The sequence below is a fragment of the Lynx rufus genome, unplaced genomic scaffold (assembly GCF_022079265.1).
Source record: "Lynx rufus isolate CCGP_SWC_20201006 ecotype Redwood Valley unplaced genomic scaffold, mLynRuf1.p SCAF_10, whole genome shotgun sequence".
Classification (NCBI taxonomy): domain Eukaryota; kingdom Metazoa; phylum Chordata; class Mammalia; order Carnivora; family Felidae; genus Lynx; species Lynx rufus.
The window spans coordinates 82146622-82170495 of record NW_025814824.1 but is presented as its reverse complement, the minus strand read 5'-3'; the positions used below and the strand labels follow the sequence as shown (position 1 = coordinate 82170495).

Sequence of the window (23874 nt, the reverse complement as noted above, 5' to 3'; positions counted from 1 at the left end):
TTCACCTCAAATTCTGAATAAAAGTTAGTTTTGAGTATTATTTTATAACTTTAAGTACTCTAGAGTTGCATCGTCCAGTACAAGCCAATAGCCACATGTGACAGTTGAGCACTTGCAAGGTGGCTAGTGTGAGTTGAGATGTGGTGTAAATGTAAAATAAACTATGCACCACATTTCAAAGACTTAGTACAAAAAAAAAGAATTTAAACTATCTTAGTAATTTTTTACATTAATTACATGTTGAAATGATATTTTGGATAAATTGGGATAAATTATATTATTAAAATTGATTTCATGTGTTTTTTCCTTTTTTAATATGACAACTAGAAAACTTTAAATTACTTGCAGCTCACATTGTGTTTCTGTTAGCACTGTTTAAAGCATCACTGCTCTTCTGAGAAATAAATTATCTGAATCAAAGTAGACACATGAAAACCAAAAATTTCCTGACAGAATATCATCTTGCAATCAGAATAATCAAAAAGGCTAATAAGGACTTTGGTAATCTGAAGGGTAAAGTTATCCAGTGGCCATTATTTGATAGGCAGAAGTGAGTAAGTTCTGTCTCAAAAATAAATATTGTTTGTCTTGTCATTGCTAATGCAAAACTTTATTGGTTATATTAATTAAAATAGAAAATTATCCCATTAGTGTTCTATTAGAAGACACAGAAAGTTAAATCTCATACTGATTAACAAACTGAGTTCAACCTCATAGTGGATTTAAGAGGAAAAAAAAAACAACTTGAGTCCTATAGCTTTCTTAATTTATACTAAAGTCATTTATATTAGTAGTCTTTAAAATTGTACCTCAGTTCCTTTTTCTCTAGTGCTTTTAGTATGTTTGCTGAGTTTTAGAGCGTGCACATTATTTCCATTGGCTTCGTTTGCTTGTTTTATAGGTTAAGGTTTCAATTGTACCTAAAATGCTTTAAATATAATTTTTGAAGTCCAAAACTAATTATTTGTAAGATTTCTGAATTGAGAAGTACTCTTCGGTACTTTTCATTTCAGTAGCTTAAACTCCTCATATGAGTAAACTGAAATGAAAACAATGAATGTCTTAACAGACTTGAGCCCTAATGTTCATGTGTTTATGAAGAGAATTGTAAAATACTAGATATTTTTTATTATACAATACTGAAAGAAGCATAAACTTTATTCTGGCATTTTAAAATCTGGAGACATAGTCCAGAACTGGCTGCATAATATCATGGTAGACTAATAACAAAAAATGAAAGTACTTAGCTGGTATGCAGTTTGCTCTTAATAGAGCAATGTGCAGTTTGTATCATATGAGAGATGTCTATTAATTACTTTTCCTATTTTACAAGTTAGTATTTATAACAAGGAACTTAGAGCTCGAAAAATTACTTAAGGAAAAATCTGTTTAAGGTCTACCTCTAATGTAGTGTTTCTTCTATGATTTATCATCTTTCTTCAAATTTACTAACTAGTAACTGAAATTAGTTAATACAAGTAATTTAATTAGAATGTTTTTCTTAAATAGTCTCTATGTATCTAGAGTTGTGGGCTTCTCATTTTTTAGTTGTGGGCTTTTTAATCCATTTTATCTCAGTTTGAGATGTTTTGGGAGTATCTTCAGGTTGGATACTTTATTTGACTATTAACTAAATGTAATTAGCAATTTAGACATACATAGAATTAAGTAAATTACTATAGAATTATTAGTAAAAATTTAGAAGTTTTACGCATTGGTATGTATTCTTAGCTTGCCATGGCTCATGTAGATACTTTTTAAAATAAATGATAAAGAGGGGCACCTGGATGGCTCAGTTGGTTGAGCGTCCAATTTCAACTCAGGTCAAGATCTCCTGGTTTGAGCCCCGCATTGGGCTCTGCACTGACAGCTCAGAGCCTGGAGCCTGCTTCACATTCTGTCTGTCTCTGCCCCCCCACCCCCACCCCCTTCTTGTGTTCTCTCTTTCTCTCTGAAAAATAAATAAACATTAAAAAAGTAAAATAAATTTTAAAGACAATGGGCTATTATCATTTTTGGTTATAAAAAATGCTTTCTAGGTAAATGTTTGCAAAGTGCCTTTTTTAAATAAATGAAAGTTCTGTCATCACCAATTAAACATTTTAGTGGACTATATAAGCTGCTTCTGTGTTTCAGATAAAATTTTGTCTCTATCTTAATTGAGGAATCTAGAATTTATTGATAACAGTACTTAAGAAAAACATTAAAAAAAAAAGCCTTTCCTTATGTCTTACATAAGAAAAATTTAGTAATTCTTTTCCCGTCAGAAAGTTAGAATCTGACACATAGCAGGAGAATTTGATGGGATTATTGACTAATTTTGGCAGAAATTTTCTTTTTTTTAAAGATATTCAATTTTTACTAGAAATTAAACTTCTCAGTATTAATTTTACTGTGGCATCTGGTGTTCATAGACATAGAAGCGCATATAGGATGTTACGACATAAAACTATCAAGTATATTCTTGAGTAGTTTGAAATACTGAAAACAGGTGAAAGAAAATATGAAAGATAGTGTTATGTTTAGTTCAAACTTAAGTGCCCCCTACCCCCAATTTACTAATGTAAAGCATTTCAGGATGATCTTGGAAAACTAAATAAGGAAAGAGTATTTGCTGCTAGTTTCCTATTACGCAGTGGCTATGATACCACAAAATTAGCATTTCCAAACAGGTGGCTGTTATGAAAAAATAGATGTAGGATCTTGTTTTGATAAATATTTTATCGGTTCAGGTTATTAACTAAATTAAGGCTCTCAGTAGTAGATTTAAGATAAGATGCATTGTTCCTCAGAAGCCTTTTCCTTATATAATTCTGCAGCCTAGAAAACTGAACATTTAATAGTTTCAGGAAATGATATGTTCACCTGTTTAGTGCTCATCTCTAAAGTTGAAAGCAAACTGGTTTTAAGATTGGTGGCATTAATAGGTGTGGCAATGGAAGGGTGAAAGTTACAAAATAAATATAACTTGCAAGATTTGACTAGTTTAAAAATAAAGATACTAGATACTTTGCATTAGAGCTGTTTGAGGAGAAATTTGTACAGGGTGCTTTTTATATAACAAGCCCTGTGATTCATTTACCAAGATATTTTTTAAAACCTTAGTTTATGTGAATATAAAAGCAAAATAAAGGCTAACAGAATTCTTCATTTGGATGTGGAGATATTGGAGAACCAGTTACATACTTTTCTGTCTTGATCTGACTGTAGGCTTACACATCTAATTTCTGTGGAACTAAGATATCTGGGTTGGTAAACATTCTTATGAAATAAAGTATTAGATATTTAATTGCCCTAAATACCTGGATTTCTTGTTCACCAGAGTGCCTTTGTCAGACTTATGTAACTTTTGAATTGGAAGATATGAAAAATTTGTGAAACACAGAATGTTTGTTAGGTACCTAAAGATTTTAAATTAGAGTACAGTATAGTTTTGGCACCAGGTATTTTATCTTATTAAAAATTATGGGGTAAGCATTTTAATCTTAGGAAAAAGAAAAATTTAATCTTTTTTTTACATGTGCCTTTTAATCGTATGTAAAAATAAAAAATTATATTTTGCTTTTTTTATGCTTAGAATTATTAGATGAGAATATTTATTTTTCTATATTTGGTCATTGGACCTGACAGTTTTGGGTTGTATATATGTATCTTACTAAATGGTGTGTTTTGTCAAAAGTATTGTGGGGAGCCACATTCTAGATTTGTAAGACATTCCCCCCCCCCCTTAACTTTGGCACTGTATTTTAAGGTCAGAATCTTTGTTTTTTTGTTTTCTTTTTTTTTTTTTCCCATTTTTGGACAGATTGCTCTATCATTATATCTCACATACTTTGATTTTCATTACTTCTGTTAGCCTGTTAGTCAAATCTTGACCACAGAGATTTCCTCTTTTGTGAAGCTGCCAAGTTGAACATATCCTTGACTGACTTGGTCATTCAGGTGGCTGTTTTTTCACACTTGACTCACTACAGTATTCTTTGGATCAGTAGTTTTCAAAGTCCAGTATCTTAAGCCATTTCTTAATATGTTTTGGAGCAGTAGCTGTCCAAAACACTCAAGCAACCCAAAGTAATTTGTGTTTGTAAAAATGAAACATGGAAAGTTAATCTACTAATTTGATGTGATCATTAAGAAAAATACATGAAAGCTTTGATACTCAACTGTTATATGAGCAACCAATATAAATATGTTTAGTTGAAAAGGACACTATCCAGATATTGTTTCTGGACCAAATTTCAGAAATTTAACAAATTCAGCAAATAGACTTAAAGACATCCAAAGCATATAATTATTCAGAATGTTTTAGGTTTTGAAGTTGTGATGGTTGACTAAAGCAGTTAACTCTTTCAAGGTGAATGATGAATATGTGGTTAATTCTTACTTTTGTCCATTTCCAGCTCACAAAACACTACACAGCAAAATAATGATCTGCTAGACTGCTAACCCGAGCATCCAGCTTCCACAATGCCTGTGCAGGCAGCTCAATGGACAGAATTTCTGTCCTGTCCAATCTGCTATAATGAATTTGATGAGAATGTGCACAAACCCATCAGTTTAGGTTGTTCACACACTGTCTGCAAGACCTGCTTGAATAAACTTCACCGAAAAGCTTGTCCTTTTGACCAGACTGCCATCAACACAGACATTGATGTGCTTCCTGTCAACTTCGCACTTCTCCAGTTAGTTGGAGCCCAGGTAACCTTTCAAGATTTTACTCATTTGGGGGGCACCTGGGTGGCTATGTTGGTTGAGTGCCCAACTCTTGATTTTAGCTCCAGTCATGATCTCACAGTTTGTGAGTTCTAGCCCCGCGTTGGGCTCTGTGGTGACAGAGCAAAGCCTGCTTGGGATTCTCTCTCTCCTCTGTCTCTTTCTGCCCCTCCCCTGCTCACTCTCTCTCGCACTCTCTCTTTCTCTCTAAATAAATAAATAAATAAATAAATAAATAAATAAATAAGATTTTACTAATTTGGTATATGCAATAATTATAGAACTTTGTCCATTAAGGGGTACAACGTGTGTCTAGTGATACTTGAGACACAAAAAATATTCATCGTACCTGACACCATGATTGTATTCTGCAAAAGATTTTTTTTAGATAATGTCATAAATCCTTAGGCAAAACCATAAATTTTATTATAATTCTATATTTCATTGTGTTCAATGCTGTGGTCAAAATTTATGTTTATAAGTGATTTTGGTTGTGGGGCCCCTGGGTGGCTCAGTCAGTTGAGCGTCTGACTTCAGCTCAGGTTGTGATCTCGCAGTTTGTGAGTTTGAGCCCCACATTGGGCTCACTGCTACCAACCTGTCAACATGAGCCTGCTTCATATCCTCTGCCCCTCCACCACTTGCGCTCTCTCAAAAATAAATATTTTTCAAAAATAAGTGATTTTGGTGGATAACATTATTTTTAAGTTTATTTGAGAGATAAGCAAGGGGAGGGACAGAGAGAGAGGGAGAATCCGAAGCAGGCTCCTCATGGTAAGTGCAGTGCCTCACATGAGGCTTGAACTCACAAAACTGTGAGATTGTTCCCTGAGCCAAAATCAAGAGCTGGACGCTTAACAGACTGAGCCACCCAGGCGCCCCAAGGAAGATTTTTAAATAATCACATATAAGCTTTTATTTATTATTGCATACAAAAAGAAATGTAATCGAAACTTTGGCCAAATATCAACCCCCTAGGATCCTCAAATGGAGGTTTTGGGATTTTCTTTTTAACTTCACTTGACTTTTAGAATAATATTACAAACGAGAAAATAAGGTCTATTTGGGGATATATATATATAGAGAGAGAGAGAGAGAGAAAACCAATTTCCAGAGTATCTGTAACAAATTCTGTATAGTTTTTTCGGTTCATGTGTTATAAAATAAATATTTCTTTTTTATAATCATTTTAGTGAATCAGACCAAGACCCTAGATTTTTAATAATTTCCATTAAATGAGGGCCTGTTTTATGTTAGGTGTGATAGTAAATATTACTAATATCTTAGTAAAAAATTTAGTAAATATTACTAAATCATTACTAATTCTTACCTTAGCTGTTTAGTTATTATCCCCATTTTACAGGTGAGGAAGAAGATGAAATTCTGTACATCATGCACTGTATATAAAAGCAAGAAAGTAAGGACTTTTCTGATTAATCACTTCTTAGAAAATTCAGTGAATTAAAAATACTCCATTCTTGGGACACCTGGGTGGCCTAGTCGGTTGAACGTCTGACTCTTGATTTCCGCTCAGGTCATGATCCCAGGATTGTGGGATCAAGCCTGCACCTGGCTGTGCATTGAGTGTAGAGTCTGCTTAGAATTCTCTCCCTCTGACCCTCTCCAGCTTGCTCTCCCTCCCCCTTTCTCCCTCCCTCCATCCCTCCCTCCCTCTCTCTCTCACTCCTCCCTCCCCCCTTCCTTCCTTCCCCCCCTCCCCCCTCCTTTCTTCCTTGTGACCCTCTCCCCAAGCTTCTGCATGCCTTCTGTCTCTCTTTCTCAAAAATAAACAATAAATTTTTAAAAATACTCCATTCTTTTAGTATCTTGATATTTGAAGTGTTTGTTTTAAAGCATATATTTTTTTTAATGTTTATTTATTTTTGAGAGAGAGAGAGAGAGACAGACTCTGAAGGCTCTAGGGTCTGAGCTGTTAGCACAGAGCCCAACATGGGACTCACAAACCACGAGATCATGACCTGAGCCAAAGTCAGACGTTCAACCGACTGAGCCACCCAGGTGGCCCTGAAGCATGTTTCTCTTAAATGTCCATATTCCAGTTAGACACTCTGAAATCTAGATGCATCTAGATGTAATTAATAATATATCATAATTGTCAGCATTTTTTTCCACAGTGCCTTTTGCAAACAGTGGCGTCTTAGATCCAATACAATATTGGAGACTTTTTGTGATAATACTGGCTACCATTTTATGTCTGCTATGTTGGTCAGTTACTATGTTTTATCATTTATAAATGTTCTCTCAATTGGTCCTTAATGGTCTGCAGGCCTACACAATGTGATTTCTATTACTGTTAAAGCCCCACCTGTTACTACTGGCTTCAGTCTTTCTGCTTAAGCCATACTGCTTCCTAGCCAGTTGTTAAATATGCCAAACATGTTCCCACCTGAGGGCTTTTGTAGTGACTGTTATCTTTGTCTAGAATGTTTATTATCTTTCTCGAGTGTTTATTCAAATGTCATGATTCCTAAGGAAGCCTATGCTACCACCCCTTTTAAAATTGCAATTCCTCTCCAGCACTCCCAATCCCTCTTATCTTTGCTGTGTAATTCTTACTTATCACTTTCTATCATTATTACCCATTTATTTGTTAATGTTTTTGAATTTATTGGCTCCATCCTCTCTTCACTAGAATGTAAGGTACAAGGGCAAGAAATTTTGTCTGTTTTGCTCACCGATACATGCCTAGTGCCTGCAAGTATGTTTGGATATTAAGCACTCCATAAATACAAATGATTGTTAGATTAAACTGAATTTCCATAGTGGCACTATAAAACAGGGATTTTTCATCTCCATTTTTCAAATAGGGAAACCATAACTTGGAGCAGTTAAATGATTTACTCAGGGTCGCTCATAGAAGTGGCAGAGCTGCAGTTTACGTCCCAAGTTTTGACATTTTGTTAAGTATACTGTGTTTTGCGGGGTGTCTGGCTGGCTCAGTTGGTAGAACATGCAGCTGTTGATCTTGGAGTTGTGAGTTCGAGCCCCAAGTTGGTGGTGGAGTTTACATAGAAAAGAAAAGAATACTGTGTCTTGTGGTGCTTGTTGTACCAAGAGGGGACAGACCATAAGCAATAAATAAAATAAGAAAATTATATAGTGAGAAGGTGCTAAGTAGTTTTTTTCCTTCCTACTTTTTATTTTGAAAAACTTTTTTAAAAACTTCCAAAAAATAGTATACAGAGAACCCATATAATTTTCTGCAGCTTCCCCTAATGTTAACATCTGTCAAAATTCTACCATAGTTATCAACCCTAAGATATATACATTGATAGGGGCGCCTGGGTGGCTCAGTTGGTTAGGCATCCGACTTCGGCTGAGGTCATGATCTCGCAGTCCCTGAGTTCGAGCCCCACATCAGGCTCTGTGCTGACAGCTCAGAGCCTGGAGCCTGCTTCAGATTCTGTGTCTCCTTCTCTCTGTGCCTGTCCCCTGCACATGCTCTATCTCTCTCTGTCTCTCAAAAATAAGTAAATGTTAAAAAAAATTTTTAAAAACATACATTGATATGATATTAACTACTTCTTTTTCCATTTATTAATACACTTAGCCCCTGCTGTTAAGTATAATATCCTTGGTTCTTAGCAGTTTGGCTATGTGTTTGTCTTCAATTTTACTTAAACTATTTTGATGTATTATCTCTGTGTTATAATTTTATACACACCAAGATTATTATCAAATATATAAATAAAAGTTCCATGAGCTGGATAAATGTATTTCTTCCATTCTTCTTTGTTTTTAGGTACCAGATCATCAGTCAATAAAGTTAAGTAATCTAGGTGAGAACAAACACTATGAGGTTGCAAAGAAATGTGTTGAGGATTTGGCACTCTACTTAAAACCACTAAGTGGAGGTAAAGGTAAGTTCCCCTTTACACAAAAAAAGTGTTTTACTGGTGAGCAGGACTTGGTAATATTTTTACCTTGAAAGACTTGATGTTGATACCCTATTAAATAATTCTGAGTTTTAAAAAATGAGTTTGGAGAATTCTTGGGAAAACTTTCTGATGGAGAGCATTGTATTATTTTCTGAAAATAGCTAGTATTGTTTTTAATTTAAGAATTCATCAGACACACTACATATTGAGATTTATACAGTATTTATATACATTAATAGTTTTGTAGCAGAATATTAATTTTAGTAAGTCCTACTGAGACAATTTCATGTATTAATTCAATTTTGTTTGGCACTTATGGTGGCTAGGGTCCCTGCTTTCACAGAACCCTCAGTCTGTTGGGGGAGATAGGCATGTAAGTGCAATAAGTTATTTTAAGTGTGATGACAAATACAATTCTGTCTTATTCATCACTGCATACCCTTTACCAGCACATCATAGTTGAATTAATGAAGCATTTATTTTATACCTGCTCTGTGCTTTGTACTGTTCAATATTTTGAACATAGTCACTTCCTTGAGAAACTTAGCCTATCTACCTTGTTCATTCATTCATTCATTTATTGGACAGATATCTAACGAACCTGTACTAAGTGCCAGGCACTATTTTGGTACTTGGCATACATTAACGAAATGCTTGCCCTCATAGCATTTACATTTTAGAAAATGGAGAAAGCATAATAAACAATAAGCGAATAAAAAGATTATATGTTATAATTCATAATTATTATGGAAATGAAATAGTACAGCTAGAGGGATCAGAAATGTCAGAGTGAGGGGACAAGGGCACGTTGCAATTTTACATAAAGTGGTTAATGTAGGCCTCATTAAAAAGGTAGCTTTGAAACTTGAGATGAAAGAGGTGAGGTAGTTAGCCATGTAGGTTCCTGGGAAAAGACTGTTCCACCCAAGGGCAATAGCAAAGTCCTCTAGTCATGCCTAGCGTCTTCAAAGAACAATAATAGGAGAGTGTGCCTGGAGCAGTGTGAGTGAGGGGAAGAATAGTATGAGACAGATGAAAAGAAATGGTGAGGCCAGATAATGTACAGACCTGCAAGCCATTTTAAAGACTTGAGCTTTTATTCTTAGTAAAATTGGGTAGTCTCTGTAGGGTTTTAAGCAGAGGAGTGACACAGTCTAACCAATGTTTAAAGGATTTGTCTCGCTGCTCTGTTGAGAATTCAGTGTAGAAGCCAAGGTTAGGAGCAGAGTATTGGTTAATAAGCTAATAGAACAAGGTTAGTAGCAGTGGAGGTAGTGAGTGGATGGCCTGAATATATTTTGAAGATTGAGTCAAGAGGATTTCCTAAGTTATTGGACATACGGTATGAGAGAAAGAGCAGAATCAAAGATGACTCTTGGGTTTTGGGGTCTGAGCACCTGGAAAGAGAGGTTGCCATCAACTTAGACAAGGAAAACTCTAGGTAGATCAGGTTTAGATGAGAAGATCAGGAATTAAATTTTAGTCGTGTTATGTTTGAGGTGTCAAATCTTCATTTAGATGCTATTGAATAACCAGTGGATGTATGTTAAGGAGGGGTATAGAAGTTGTACCTTTGGGAGTTATTAACATATGGATAGTATTTAAAGAAATTAATAAGATTGCCTAAGATCTTCTAAGTAGTGAATGCAGATAGAAAAGAAAACAAAAACTGGATCCTGAGGCCTTTTAACATTAAGAAGTCAGGAAGAAAAGATAAAATCAAAAAAGAAAAGACTGGGGAAACAAAAAAAGGAAGGTAGAAAAGCAAGAGAATGGAGTGTTCTGGAAGCCAAGTAAAGAATATGTTTAAAGGAATTAGGAGTGGTCATCTGTGTTGAGGGCTGGTGAAATGTCAAGTAAGGTAAGGACGGAATGTTGATCATTGATTTAGCAAAGTGGAGGTAATTGCTGTCATGAGAAGAGCAGTTTTGATGAAGTGACAGTGGCAACAACTTAATTGAAGTAGGCTTTCAAGATTGTGAAGCAAGGAATTTGGAAATCATGAATACAGACAACTCTAGAGAATTTGCTACAAAAGAGAAGAAAGAAATGGACAGAGCTGGTAGGCAAAGAGGAATGAATAAAAAGATTTATGGGGCATCTGGGTGGCTCAGTTGATTATGCATCCGACTCTTAATCTCTGCTCAGGTCATGATCTCAGAATTGTGAGTTTGAACCCAGTGTTGGGCTCCGTGCTGGGTGTGGAACCTACTTTAAAAAAAAAAATACGATTTATTTATCTTTAGCATGCTTGTTTTTATGGAATGCTGATGGAAACTATCAAATAGAAATGGAAGAAGTAATGATGTGGGAAAGAGGGAAGAATTGCTGGGGCATATCCTTGAGTCAGGAAAAGGGATTATGATCTAAGAGCTTGCCATTAAGTTACAGTCTAAACATCGTGTATGTGATAAAATTAGAGCTGTTATTAATCATTACTTTTAGATTATGCTCTGTATTTAAGAGTCTCTTATGGTTTGTCTCCCTCTCTGTTTTTATATTATTAAACTTTTCATTAATTAACTGGTTGGAGAACAGATGAAATAAATCCAAAGTACTCTCTTGAGGGGCACCATACAACCCAGAGAACAGGATACCCAAATAAAACTTTAACTAAAAATTAGGCTCCTGTTACCACAAAATAGTAATAAACAGAGATAGAACACTCATGTTAAAACCAAGTATCTTACAGAGGATTCATTACAAATTATGGCTTCATAGTTAAATACAGATAATGAAAATTGACTTGTCTTTTTAAATGAAAAAACTTTACTTTGTTTTCTTTCTCTTAAAGGTGTAGCTAGTTTGAACCAGAGTGCACTGAGCCGTCCAATGCAAAGGAAACTGGTGACACTCGTAAACTGTCAGCTGGTGGAGGAAGAAGGTCGTGTAAGAGCCATGCGAGCAGCCCGTTCGCTTGGAGAAAGAACTGTAACAGAACTAATATTACAGCACCAGAATCCCCAGCAACTGTCTGCCAACCTATGGGCTGCTGTCAGGGCTCGAGGATGCCAGTTTCTAGGGCCAGGTAGGATAGATCACTATCTTGTGTGTCTTACTGGCTGTCAAGGTTAGAGGATTCCAATTTCTAGAGAATTGGTTGAGAGTCCCCTCAACCTAACTTCACTTATACGTACAAATCTTGACATAAAGATAAACCAGTTTTTGTAATCATAATCTATGTATTAGTGCTATAGTATTTTAGAATACATTTCTCATTTAATCTTTCGTAGCCTTCAAAAGAAGTGACACAGATTCAATTTAACAAATTAAAAACTGAGTTAGAGAGGCCTAAGATTTTATAAGTAGTAAGTAAAAGAAAAATAAAGTTATTTATATATATATGTATATACACACACATACACATATGCATACATACACACTTACAATCATTTTTTTTTAATGTTTATTTATTTTGAGAGAGAAAGAGAGCACGCAAGTGGGGGAGGGACAGAGAATGAGAAGAGAGAGAATCGCAAACTGGCTCCATGCTTCTCCCTAAGCCCGATGAGAGGCTCAATCTCAGGAACCATGAGATCATGACCTGAGCCAAAATCAAGAGTCAGATACTTAGCCGACTGAGCCATCTAGGAGCCCCATGAAAGAAACTTTTTAAATAAGTGGTATTGAGGTAACTGAATAGACATCTGGAAAAGGATTAAATTGGATATATTTCTTATATACCACATCTACTTAAATTCCAAGTAGGTTATAAATACTTGTTATTAACAAATGCATCATATAACTAATAAAAAATGTGAATGAATTTCTTTATAACTTAGTATAAGAAACATATTTTTTTACTCCAAAGCCAGAGGCAGTAACAGAAAAGACTGATACTTGGCTGTATATTTTTTAAATTACACCACAGAAACATTAGCAAAGTAAAAAAAATGAGAAACTTAGGAAAATGTATTTTATCACATATAAAAGACTAATATAACTTATATATAAGGTACTGCTGAAAACTCAGAAGATACCAGCCACCCAAATGAAATTGGCAAAAGATATGAACAGAAAATACATGAGAAAAAGGAATGTAAATGGCTCTCAAACATATAAAATATACTCAGTATTTCTCATATCAAGAGAAATATACACTAAAATTATATTGGCCATTTCTCATGTATCAGATTGGCAGAATTCAAACTTTTGACAATAAATTTTATCAGGGCTGTGGGAAAACAGGTATATACTTTCATCTGGTAGTGGTAGGAATACTAAGTGGTACACATTTTAAAGAGGTATTCGACAGTGTCTAGCAAAATCACCTATGTGCTTACCCTTTGGCCTAACAGTTCCATTTTTACAAATCTATCCCAAAGAAACAGCAAAATATACAGAATGCATACTTATAAAGCACTATCTGTAACAACAAACATCTACCCACTGAAAAGGCTTAGAAGCAATGAATAGCCATAGCAACCAGATTATGACTCTTAATAAATACCATTGCCCACTAAAAAGAAGCAGGGGTCTTTGGATAAATGCCATTTCCAGTTCTAGGATAGAAAAGTACAAGTTGAGTGTGGGAATTCTTGAGCTACAAAGCAAAACTATTAAAGATCATGGGCATCTTGTCAAAAGGTCATAGTATATTTGAAGGGGCTCCCCCTGGACATGAGTGGCACAGTTGGAACATCAAAATGAATAATGACTACAATAGACTGAAACATAAAATATAAAAATCCATGATTTTGTAAAGATAGTACAGGAAAAATTAGTTATCTTTGTCACTTGCTACATAATGCCAACACATTATTCTAGAAATTAGAAAAGGATAAAATAAGTCAAGCATGTTTTTTCTGCCTCTCCTTCACAAACTGTTCTCAACGACAGTTTCTTAGCGTGTTGGGTATAGATTTCTCTTTTGGCAGAATTCCAGCTAATAAATTAATAAAAAATCATCAGAATTAGAAAAATCACACATTTACAACCTCAAGTGAATTAATGGGTCTAGGCAAGAATTATTAGTAGGTGTTAAACCAATAGATGAAAGATTGCTGGGGAAATTTACAATAGATGGATGAGCTTGAACCCACTGATCAACCTTACCATTACTAAAAGTGAGACAACTAGGTCTTAAGTATCTTCTGGTGTAATGTCTGGAATAACAAGTATGCTTGGCAGAAAAAGAAACAAAACCTCAAAGAACAAAAACTCATTCTGAATCTAATCAAGCCTGTAGTTTACAGGCAATAAGGAAGATAAATGAATATATTTAGAAACACTACAAAATTAGCTAAATCAAGAATATGGGGAATTGTTTAGAAAAATGATTGTTTCTTCAAAAAATAACTGAATTTTCTCTTGAATTGAAGGGTGGAGGGTGGTGGGGAACAAGTGTAGATTTATTTTTAAAGCCTAAAGGCATATTAACCAAAAGCAGTGTATGGACCTTATTTGGATACTTACTCAAAGAGATCAAGTATAAGAAGAAATTTTGAAGTCCTTACATGTTAGAAATATATAATGGATTATTTAAGGGTGAAATGCCATGTCTGGGATTTACTTCAAAACACTCCAGCCAAAACAAACTAGAAAAGTGGGTAAGAACTGGCAACAGCTATATTATGGGTTCATGTTGTTTCTACTGTTGTGTATGTTTAAAATTTTCCATAATACAAAGTTCAATTGAAAAATAATTTTTAAAATCAACATTTGTATGTAATTTAAGAAGGCTGCCTTTGGATATTTCCTCATATTTATTTACCTTACCCAAGAAGCATTAGACTAGGTTATCAAGTATCCTTTGTTCTACAACGCAACAACAAAAAGACAACACGATGTAAAAAAAAGTGGATCAAGGGCTTGAATAGACATTTCTCCAAAGAAGATATGCAGATGGCCTTTAAAAAACACATGAGGGGACACCTGGATGGCTGTCGATTAAGCGTCTGACTTTGGCTCAGGTCATGATTTTGTGGTTCTTGAGTTTGAGCCCCACATTGGTCTCTGTGCAGACAGCTCAGAACCTGGAGCCTTCTTCAGATTCTGTGTCTCCCTCTCTCTTTGCCCATCCCCCACTCATTCTCTGTCTCACTCTCTAAATCAATAAACACACAAAATTTTTTTTTTAATGGTTAATTTTCTATTACATAAACTTTGCCTCAAATTTTTAAAAAAAGGTACAGTTTTGCTGCTAACTAGTTGTGAACCTTGACACCAGTGCCTCACTTGGAAAAGGAGGGGTTTCAATTTTAATCCAGATTCTAGATGATCTCTCAGCTCTGAAGTCCCACTGTTTTAGTTGAGAACCAATGCATTTTTAATTTTTAATTTTGAAATGATTTCAGATTTACCTTAAAGTTGCAAGAATAGTGCAGAGAATTCCTGTATACTCCTTATCCATATTCATTAATTTTTATTACTTTGTTACATTTATTATATTACTTGCTCTTTTACTCTTTTCTGAGCCATTTGAGAAAAGCTTATATATTTCAGTGCCCCTTTATCCCTTAATATTTCAATGTATTTCCTAAAAATAAGGATACCATCTTAAACAGTAACAGTACCTTCATCAAATTTAGAGAATTTAAGTTACATACCATACTACAATGTAGTTCACATTCCAGTTTTTTCAATTATTCCAAGAATGTCTTTAATGGAATTTATTTTCTTTCAGAATGTTATCACTTACTGTATTTGTCATCTCTTTTTAGTCTTTAATCTGGAACCATTCTTTAGCCTTTCTTTGTCTGATGTTGGTATTCTTTCTTTTTTATATGTTTATTTTTGAGAGAGGGAAAGAGCGTACATACATGGGGGAGGGGCAGAGAGAGAAGGAGACACAGAATCCCAAGCAGTCTCTATGCTCTGTGCTGTCAGCACAGAGCTTGACATGGGGCTCGAACCCCTGAGCCATGAGATCATGCCCTGAGCCCGTCAGATGCTTAACCAGCTGAGCCACCCAGGTGCCCCTGATGTCGATATTCTTGAAGAATACAGGCAGTTATTTTATTAAAAATTCCTTAATTTGAGTTTGTCTGATGTTCCCTCATGATTAGATTCAGATTATACTATGTTCATCCCTGGCTGGAAAACAACTCAATGCCTTCTTTAGATATTGCATCCAGAGGTTAATATCACTTTAAAATTATATACAAAATTGTTTTGACAGGCAAAGTTAACAGTCTCATGCATTAAATAAAAATTACCGTTTATCATGAGACTCCTATATTTCCTTTACCTTTTGTTTAATATGTCAGAGTATTTCCGTGTATTTTGTAAATGAGGATTTTTTTCTTTGCGCTGTAACATTATCGTTATCTAGTTGATTATTAAATACCAACAGAAAATACATTTTAAGTTCTGTTGACTTGTGTTCCAAATGGTTGGTCAGTAGAAATTATATTTTGTTTGATTACTTATTAAGTAAACTGTATTTTTGTATGTGGGATGTCTTCTTTTTGTACTAATGAAATACAGACTGTGGGTAATGGAGACTGCCATGAACTAATACCCTGATAAGTCTGACAGACATGCGGGTTTTCTCACTTAGCATGAATTCATGTTCCTTACTTCTAGCTATGCAAGAAGAGGCCTTGAAGCTGGTGTTGCTCGCATTAGAAGATGGTTCTGCTCTCTCAAGGAAAGTACTGGTACTTTTTGTTGTTCAAAGACTAGAACCAAGATTTCCTCAGGCATCTAAAACAAGTATTGGTCATGTTGTGCAACTACTGTATCGAGCTTCATGTTTCAAAGTAAGTAGCTAGCAACCGTCTAGACGTTACATGCCTTTGTGTGAGACAGAGGCTTTCTAGAATGGTCTAGAGGCTCCAGAAATGCAGAATGCTAACAAAAGTTAAAAGGAAACTTTGTTTTCCTTCTGCACCGTTTGTGTCTGTGATACTACCTTTTGGGAATAAACATATGTGAAGTTGTCAGTAACACAAAACAGAGCATAGGGAAATAGTGTGGTAAACTTGATTCTTGCGATAGTGAAAGTAGACTAAAGAAGCCTTAGTCAAATGAATTTACCATCTTAAAAGGGAAAACTACATAGCAGTGCATAAAAGTTGGTAAATGTGTCAACTTCCCATTATTTTATTCCGTGTTGTGGTTAGATTATGACCTTTAATCTGAAGATGGCCTATAATGTTGCCTTCAGGACAAGAGAGTGAAAAGTTGAGTTACTTGCCCCACTCTGCATTTAGGTGGTGTGATTTTTGTGTGTTTTGTTTTGTTTTGGTTGAGAAGACAGAAGAACCCCCGAGATATTTAGAAATGTAGTTCATTGTCTTACAAACTTTAGGTGGTTACAGGTACCAAGAGAAGTGGAAAGTAGGCTGAATCGTTAAAAGTTTCTGTGTGTTACAAGAGAATAGGTTGCTGGCTGGCTCTTGAGAAAAGCCCAAAGACTTGGAACTGGAAAGGCCCAATGGCTTCTATAAAAGTAAAACATCAAAATTTGAAGCCAAAGCTTATTTAGGCTATTTTGCTGGTTTTAATAGCCCAAGAGTGAAAACAGTAGAGATAGAAAAAAATTTTTTGGAAGACTGCTTAGTTTGAAATAGCAAGTAATTGCTGATAAAAATATGTTCAAATGAACTCACTTAGCTCCACTAATGAGGCTTGGACACTGTCTGCCTGATAGTTACAGTGCTTGATTTTGTGCCCTTAGAGTAACAATAGAAATGAATCTCTGGTTCCTCAAACATTATGCTTTTGGCTAAGCAACCAAATTACAGAGATCATTTGTCATCCTGAAGTGACTGACTAGGTTCTCACACTCTATTCCCGATTTAATGTGTTTTATTTTGTTTTTTCCTCATAGGTATTATGCGGATTTGTGGTATATGACAGTCCTACATCTACAGTTGCTGCTAATATCTGACATTTGAATAACACTACTGTAGAAAGTGATTTCAATTTTATTCCTTATCTCACCTCACTGCCCTGTAGTTTAGCATGTTAAAGCAGTGTTTGACTTAATTAAAGGGTGTCTTGCTGACTTAACTGCCAAAAGACCTCTCTTGGGTGTCATTTACTCTAGTAAAGTCACCATTGTCAAAGGTCTTTCCTGATTTTATAGGCTTAGAGATGTGAATTTTGTGGATGCATACAGTAGATTCTTTCCTCAGAAACAGAACCACCCTAACCAAGGTCAAATACAATAGATGATGAGTTTTATTAATTTGTAATAAGAAGTGCAACTCTTACGTGACTTAAGTGATCGTGTTGTAGATATTGTCCTGCAGAAGAGTGTCAAACCTTTGCTTCCTTAGCATGGAATCAGAACAAGGGGAGTTAATGATTCTAATGTTTGATGCAGTGGTTTCCACCTGAAGATACCCATCAGAATTATCTATGGAGTTTTTAAAAGTATACCATCCCCAGATACTCTGATGTGGTATATTTGATGTGGGATTTGAACATTCATAGATACTTTTTAATTATGTGGTCTTCCAAGTCAGGAATTGTGATTACCTGAAATTGTGGTTTTTAATGCTTCCCAGGTGATTTTGATGCATGTTAGTAAGAACTTTAATAGGACCAGGCTCTATTAGCCACCCGTGTCCCTCTTTACTATTCAAATGGATAGAAGCTTTTGCTGCCTAAGAGGCACCCTGTAGCCTACATGGGATTTGGAAGAGTACTAGCATCCTCTGGTTCTTGGGTTTCTTTTTCTATTTTTTAGGTTGGTAATTCTTTTGTTTCCTTAGTGTTTCTTTAAGTAGGGTTGGGTAGAATATAGATTTTTGTGACTTCTAAGTTATATACTCTATTATACCTAGATTGTGTTGATTAGAATTTTGGGTGTCTCAGACTAATCTATAATGTATTTATATATTCCCACAGAGAATTGTGAACTGATGCTATTAACTCTCAGATGGTAACTTAATTTTCCCATCTTCATGTTCTTGGGGTCATATTATTGCTGCCTCATGTGCTAGCATAGCAATAGAAATAACCAGTAAGGTGGTCTGGGGATATTTTCATTTTACCAGTGACAAAATCATGATTTTGAACAGTTTGTTTTGTTCAATCTGAGTTTCACAATCTGTACCAGTTCTGGGTCTTCTGAATCCTAGCCAAGTTTCAAATTTCATTGTGCAAGTTTTAGATAAATGTGTATCATTTATTATAGAAATTGTCTAGTCATATACCTGCATGTTTGGATAATTAGTTTCAGTAGGATTATGAAACTCTGTAAACTTTTGAACTAATGTTTTTTAAATCACTTAAGTCAGGTATAAATTAAAGCTGTATAAATACCCTAGTGATCATTTTTGTGGTGATAGAAGATTTCTAATATATGTGTACCCGTTGGCTGGACTGAATTGTCACTTGTCTGCTTAAAAGCCTTCCATGGCTTCCCATTCCCTTCAGGATAATATACAAATTTCTCACTGTATTTTATAAGACCCTCTGTGATTCTTCTCCAGCCTGTATCTTAGCCCTTAATTCTCTGTGCTCTTTCATTTTTCTGTTTCACCACTTGCTATCATTCTAGGATTCTGTTTCTCAAGTGGAAGCTTCTATTCATTCTTCAAGACTCATTTCATGCAGCCTTCAAGTCGGGGAAACCTTTTCTGTTGCCCCTTCCTTCTCCCACCAGATTGAATTGCCTTTCCTTTGTGTTGCCATAGAGCATTATAATAGCGCTTATATTATAATTTTCTGTTTACAAGTGTCTTCTGTATCTGCTGCTCATCTCATTGAAGGAAGGCAAAACTATGTACTAGATTATGCAAGTTCTGCTTTGTTCCAAAAAGAATTTGTGATAAGGACATTATCTTCTTTGAACTTTCTTTTATGTAGTATATGATATATGGTAGGTATCCCTCAACTCAAGCCCTCCCCCAAAAAGAATTGATTGGAGAAGAGGGGAGAGCAGACCAATTCTGATAGGTTTTTTTTTCCTCCTTGTTATTTTTTAGGTTACCAAAAGGGATGAAGACTCTTCCTTGATGCAGCTAAAGGAGGAATTTCGGAGTTATGAAGCATTACGCAGAGAACATGATGCTCAAATTGTTCACATTGCTATGGAAGCAGGACTCCGCATTTCACCTGAGCAGTGGTCCTCACTTCTGTATGGTGACTTGGCACATAAATCACACATGCAGTCTATCATTGATAAGGTTTGTGAAATTAGCGATGCTTGTTTTAGATCATTGCTGTTCCATTGAAGAGCATTGCAGTCTTCTGAAGGGAGTGAAGAGACAACTAGTTAAGAGATTTGTATGTTTTTAAATATTAGGCTTTTTTTTTTAAGTCTATTTATTTTGAGAGAGAGAGAGAGAGAGAGAGCGCGCGCATGTGCACAAACACGTGTGGGGAGGGGCAGAGAGAGAGAATCCCAAGCAGGCTCCACACTGTCAGCGTGTAGCCCAGCTCCAGGCTTGAACTCACGAACCGTGAGACGATGATCTGAGTCAAAATCAAGAGTTGGATGCTTAACCAACTGAGCTACCCAGGCACCTCAAACATGAGCTCTTTAAATTATTTTATCTTTATTTCTTTTTACAGTGTTTTTAACTTTCAAAATAAACCAAGGAAGGCTATAGGGAACCAAATACAGGATATTAACATAAAAGAAGCTGACTTACATAGTTTGTTATTTGCCTGTATTCTGACCCCAGAGAGCTAATACAGCTTATAAATAAGTTTTCTAAGTGTCTAATGATGAAGTTCATAGGGCAGATTCTGAGGTGAAAATTTCATTCATCACTGATACTCCTACTATGGAATCTGAAGACACTTGAAAACCTGTTTAGTATGTTGGCTAAAAGAAGCATTCAGATATAAATGTGTCATAAGAACCACAGTAAAAGCCATTCTGTTTTCTGTTTGTTAGCTGCAGTCTCCAGAATCATTTGCAAAGAGTGTCCAGGAATTGACAATTGTTTTGCAACGAACAGGTGACCCAGCTAACTTAAATAGACTGAGGCCTCATTTAGAGCTTCTTGCAAACATAGACCCTAATCCAGGTATGTGGAAAAATACCCAATTGCTTATACTTTTACTACCTTTGAGGTAAACAACACAAAAGAATTACTGCTAACAAAATCTCCCTCATTTCCTTGGTGGCTTTTTGTAGATGCTGTTTCACCAACTTGGGAGCAGCTAGAAAATGCAATGGTAGCTGTTAAAACAGTGGTTCATGGCCTTGTGGACTTCATACAAAATTATAGTAGAAAAGGCCATGAGACACCTCAGGTAAGCATCTTCATTGCACTTCTGATTGCTTTTATCTCTAATAGAGGTTCATCCTGAACAACTTGAACAAAGTTAATAGACTTCTTATGTGACTCCTATCTCTGTTCTTTTGGGAGAAACTCAAATTTTAGTACATCTGATAAGTAGTTAATAGCATAGCACCCAAATGTTTTTGACCAAGTATAGATTATTGATTTCTTCCAGGCATTTTGTTTCTTTTCTAATGTAGGGAAATTGTCACTTTTTTCTCCATTGCTCTCGTATGAATGAGTTTCTATTTGTAAATATGTGGAATTTGAATTTTTAAAATATTTGCAGTGTACATGAGAAGGAGTTTATGTTTAAGGTAGAATCTCTTTTATTCTAATAATGATGTCCATTTGTTACGTTACTGTGAGTCATTTCCTATGTTATTTTACATACGTTATTTCTAATCCTCACAGCAAGATAATTGCTGTTCCCAAGCTGAAATTTAAAGAGATTAAATAACATATCTAAGGTCATGGTGGCAGTAAGTGACAGAGCTGAGATCAGATCTACTCCAAAGTGATCTTTCCACTCTTCTAGCCTTATTCTACTAGAAAACATTATAATATTCAAATGTTAACTGGAAGAGAAATGTTTTCTCTTTTTATTTATTTATTAAAAAATTTTTTTTAATGTTTATTTATTTTTGAGAGACAGAGAGAGACAGCATGAGCAAGGGAGGGGCAGAGAGAGAGGGAGACGCAGAATCCGAAGCAGGCTCCAGGCTCTGAGCTGTCAGCACAGAGCCTGATGTGGGGCTTGAATCCGCAAACCATGATATCTTGACCTGAGCCAAAGTCAGATGCTTAACTGACTGAGCCACCCACGCACTCCTGTCTTTTTTTTTTTTTTTTTAACTTTATTTGTTTTTGAGAGAGCAAGAGAGAGTGTTTGTTTGTGTAGGGGAGGGACCGAAAGAGAGAGAATCCCAAGTAGTCTCTGCTCTGTCAGCACAGAGCCCAATGTGGGGCTCCATCCTACGAACTGTGAGATCATAACCTGAGCTGAAATCAAGAGTCGGGACACTTAACCAACTAAGCCACCTAGGCACCCCAATAAATGTTTTATCTTATTAAGGTCACAGAAATAACAACGGTATCTGAAATTTTGATGCAACTATAGCAGATATGATGGGGTTTTTATACTTTTCCACATTGTTTTTGTGAACTTAAGCAGCTTCAAGAGTAAGAAGAGTGTTGTACTCTCAAGCTGACAAATAAATTGGTTTCATAAATGTTCACTCTTAGGGGAAATTGTATTCTATCTTTCTTGGGAAAGTTTAAGTGGACAAAGCTTATGGCTTTTTTTATTTTTTTTTTAAGATTTATTTATTTATTTTGAAGGTGGGGGAGGGGCAGAGAGAGAGGGAGAAAGAATCCCAAGCAAGCTCTGTGTGGCTCAAACTCACGACCTGTGAGGTCATAACCCAAGCAAAGTCAAGAGTCAACGCTTAACTGACTGAGCCACCCAGGTGCCCTGCTTTTTAAATTATTTTGTATCATAATTTTAAAACAGCAATCAATCTATGAGAAAATCTTTTATTTTTGTCGTCATTGTGTTGTCTGACAAATAAATAGACATAACATCTGAACCAGTTTCAGATAATCCTCAGAAGGAATGTCTGAAATACCAATTTAAAGTTACACTGTGTAATATGTAACAGGAAATGGTGGAATGGCAGTTGTTTCAGCACAAGAATTACTTTTCTGATGTGATAAAGAATTAAAGGCGGTAATCATAAAATTCTGAAGTCCCAAGAGTCCTCACTTTTTCACACACCGATTTTCTGTTTTGTAGCCTCAGCCAAACAGCAAATACAAGACTAGCATGTGCCGAGATCTGCGTCAGCAAGGAGGGTGTCCCCGAGGAACAAATTGTACTTTTGCCCATTCTCAGGAAGAGCTTGAAAAGTAAGTTACGAGAATTCTTTTTCATATAGGTTTAATTTTGGGTCATTATGAAAGTGTTTTATGTAGTCTCAAAGTTTCTGGTGAGTTTCAAAAATGTGATTAAGTTCACATTGTAGACTTCTTTATATTGCAAGATAATCTTTTCTTTTGAAACTATAGCGTCTTGCTTCTGGAAGCAAGATTAGCATAAATGACTTAGAACCTTATTTAAGGGTCATACTTTTAATAACCATTATATAGCTGGAATCCATGTTTTTGCTAAGCACCTGTGCAGAAGTACCCTATGTACAATCTTATTTGCTCAGTTTCAATTGATGATAACAGCAAAATCCCAGGTAAAACCGTACTGCAGATACATTTTATTTTTATGACTTTTGGTCTTCTTAATGTTCTTTTTTCTGCATCATTTCTCCTCTGGGTAATCCTTCTTTCTGTGTCCATTTACTCCACACACAGAAGTAAATCAATATAAGCTATATTACATATTGTCCAAGTTTTTGTTGTTTTTTAACCAAACATTCATCATTGAGATCTTGCCAAAAAATTGATTCCCGCCTTTCTATTGAATAACTGGCCTGTGTATCAACTCTTAATGGACATCTCCCTTTTGTTTTTAGACACATTATTTTTTTTATTTTTTATTTTTTTAAGTAGGCTTCACACCCAGCGAGGAGCCAACATGAGGCTTGAACTCATGACCGTGAGATCAAGACCTGAGCTGAGATCAAGAGCCAGACGTTAAACAAACTGAGCCACTCAGGCACCCTGTTTTTACACTTTAAACTTAAGTTGAACTAATTTTCTCCTCCCATACATCCTCTCCCACTTTCCATTCTGCTCTCCTCCAGTGTACCCTGTCCAGCCAGTTACATATACCATGTTAAAGGAATCGTCTTTGTTACCTTTCCCTCACCTGCTTGTCTGAGTCACCAAGGTAGTTCAGTATGTTTGTTTCTGAACTCTTCTTTCCAGCCTTACAGTCCAAGCTATCGTCCCTTTTCTCAATCCACCATTGCCTCCTAGTCTTACAGTTATTGTTGCCACCCCACTCCCATTATTCCCCACAAAACGGAGAATTTTATGCATAAGGCTCATTGCAGATAATGAGAACAGGTAGTTTCTCAATTACTCTGTGGATAAAGTTATAAAATCTAGATTATGGA

The 23874-nt window shown here is 35.6% G+C and overlaps 1 protein-coding gene and 1 non-coding gene across 4 annotated transcripts in view; both read left to right on the top strand.

The window, feature by feature from the left end:
* Window positions 1–23874, top strand: part of RC3H2 (ring finger and CCCH-type domains 2) — a 52819-nt gene that overhangs the window by 2313 nt on the left and 26632 nt on the right. For all 3 annotated transcript variants that reach the window (XM_047069160.1, XM_047069154.1, XM_047069166.1), the window contains exons 2-9: window positions 4401–4698; window positions 8477–8594; window positions 11407–11640; window positions 16140–16315; window positions 19496–19696; window positions 20413–20545; window positions 20656–20774; window positions 22599–22711. In XM_047069160.1, the coding sequence (XP_046925116.1) occupies window positions 4468–4698; window positions 8477–8594; window positions 11407–11640; window positions 16140–16315; window positions 19496–19696; window positions 20413–20545; window positions 20656–20774; window positions 22599–22711 (1325 nt within the window). In that variant the 5' untranslated portion in view covers window positions 4401–4467. The remainder of the gene's footprint in view (window positions 1–4400; window positions 4699–8476; window positions 8595–11406; window positions 11641–16139; window positions 16316–19495; window positions 19697–20412; window positions 20546–20655; window positions 20775–22598; window positions 22712–23874) is intronic.
* Window positions 20216–20326, top strand: LOC124505377 (small nucleolar RNA SNORD90). Its single transcript, XR_006960646.1, has one exon. It is a non-coding gene; the product is annotated as a small nucleolar RNA SNORD90 (small nucleolar RNA).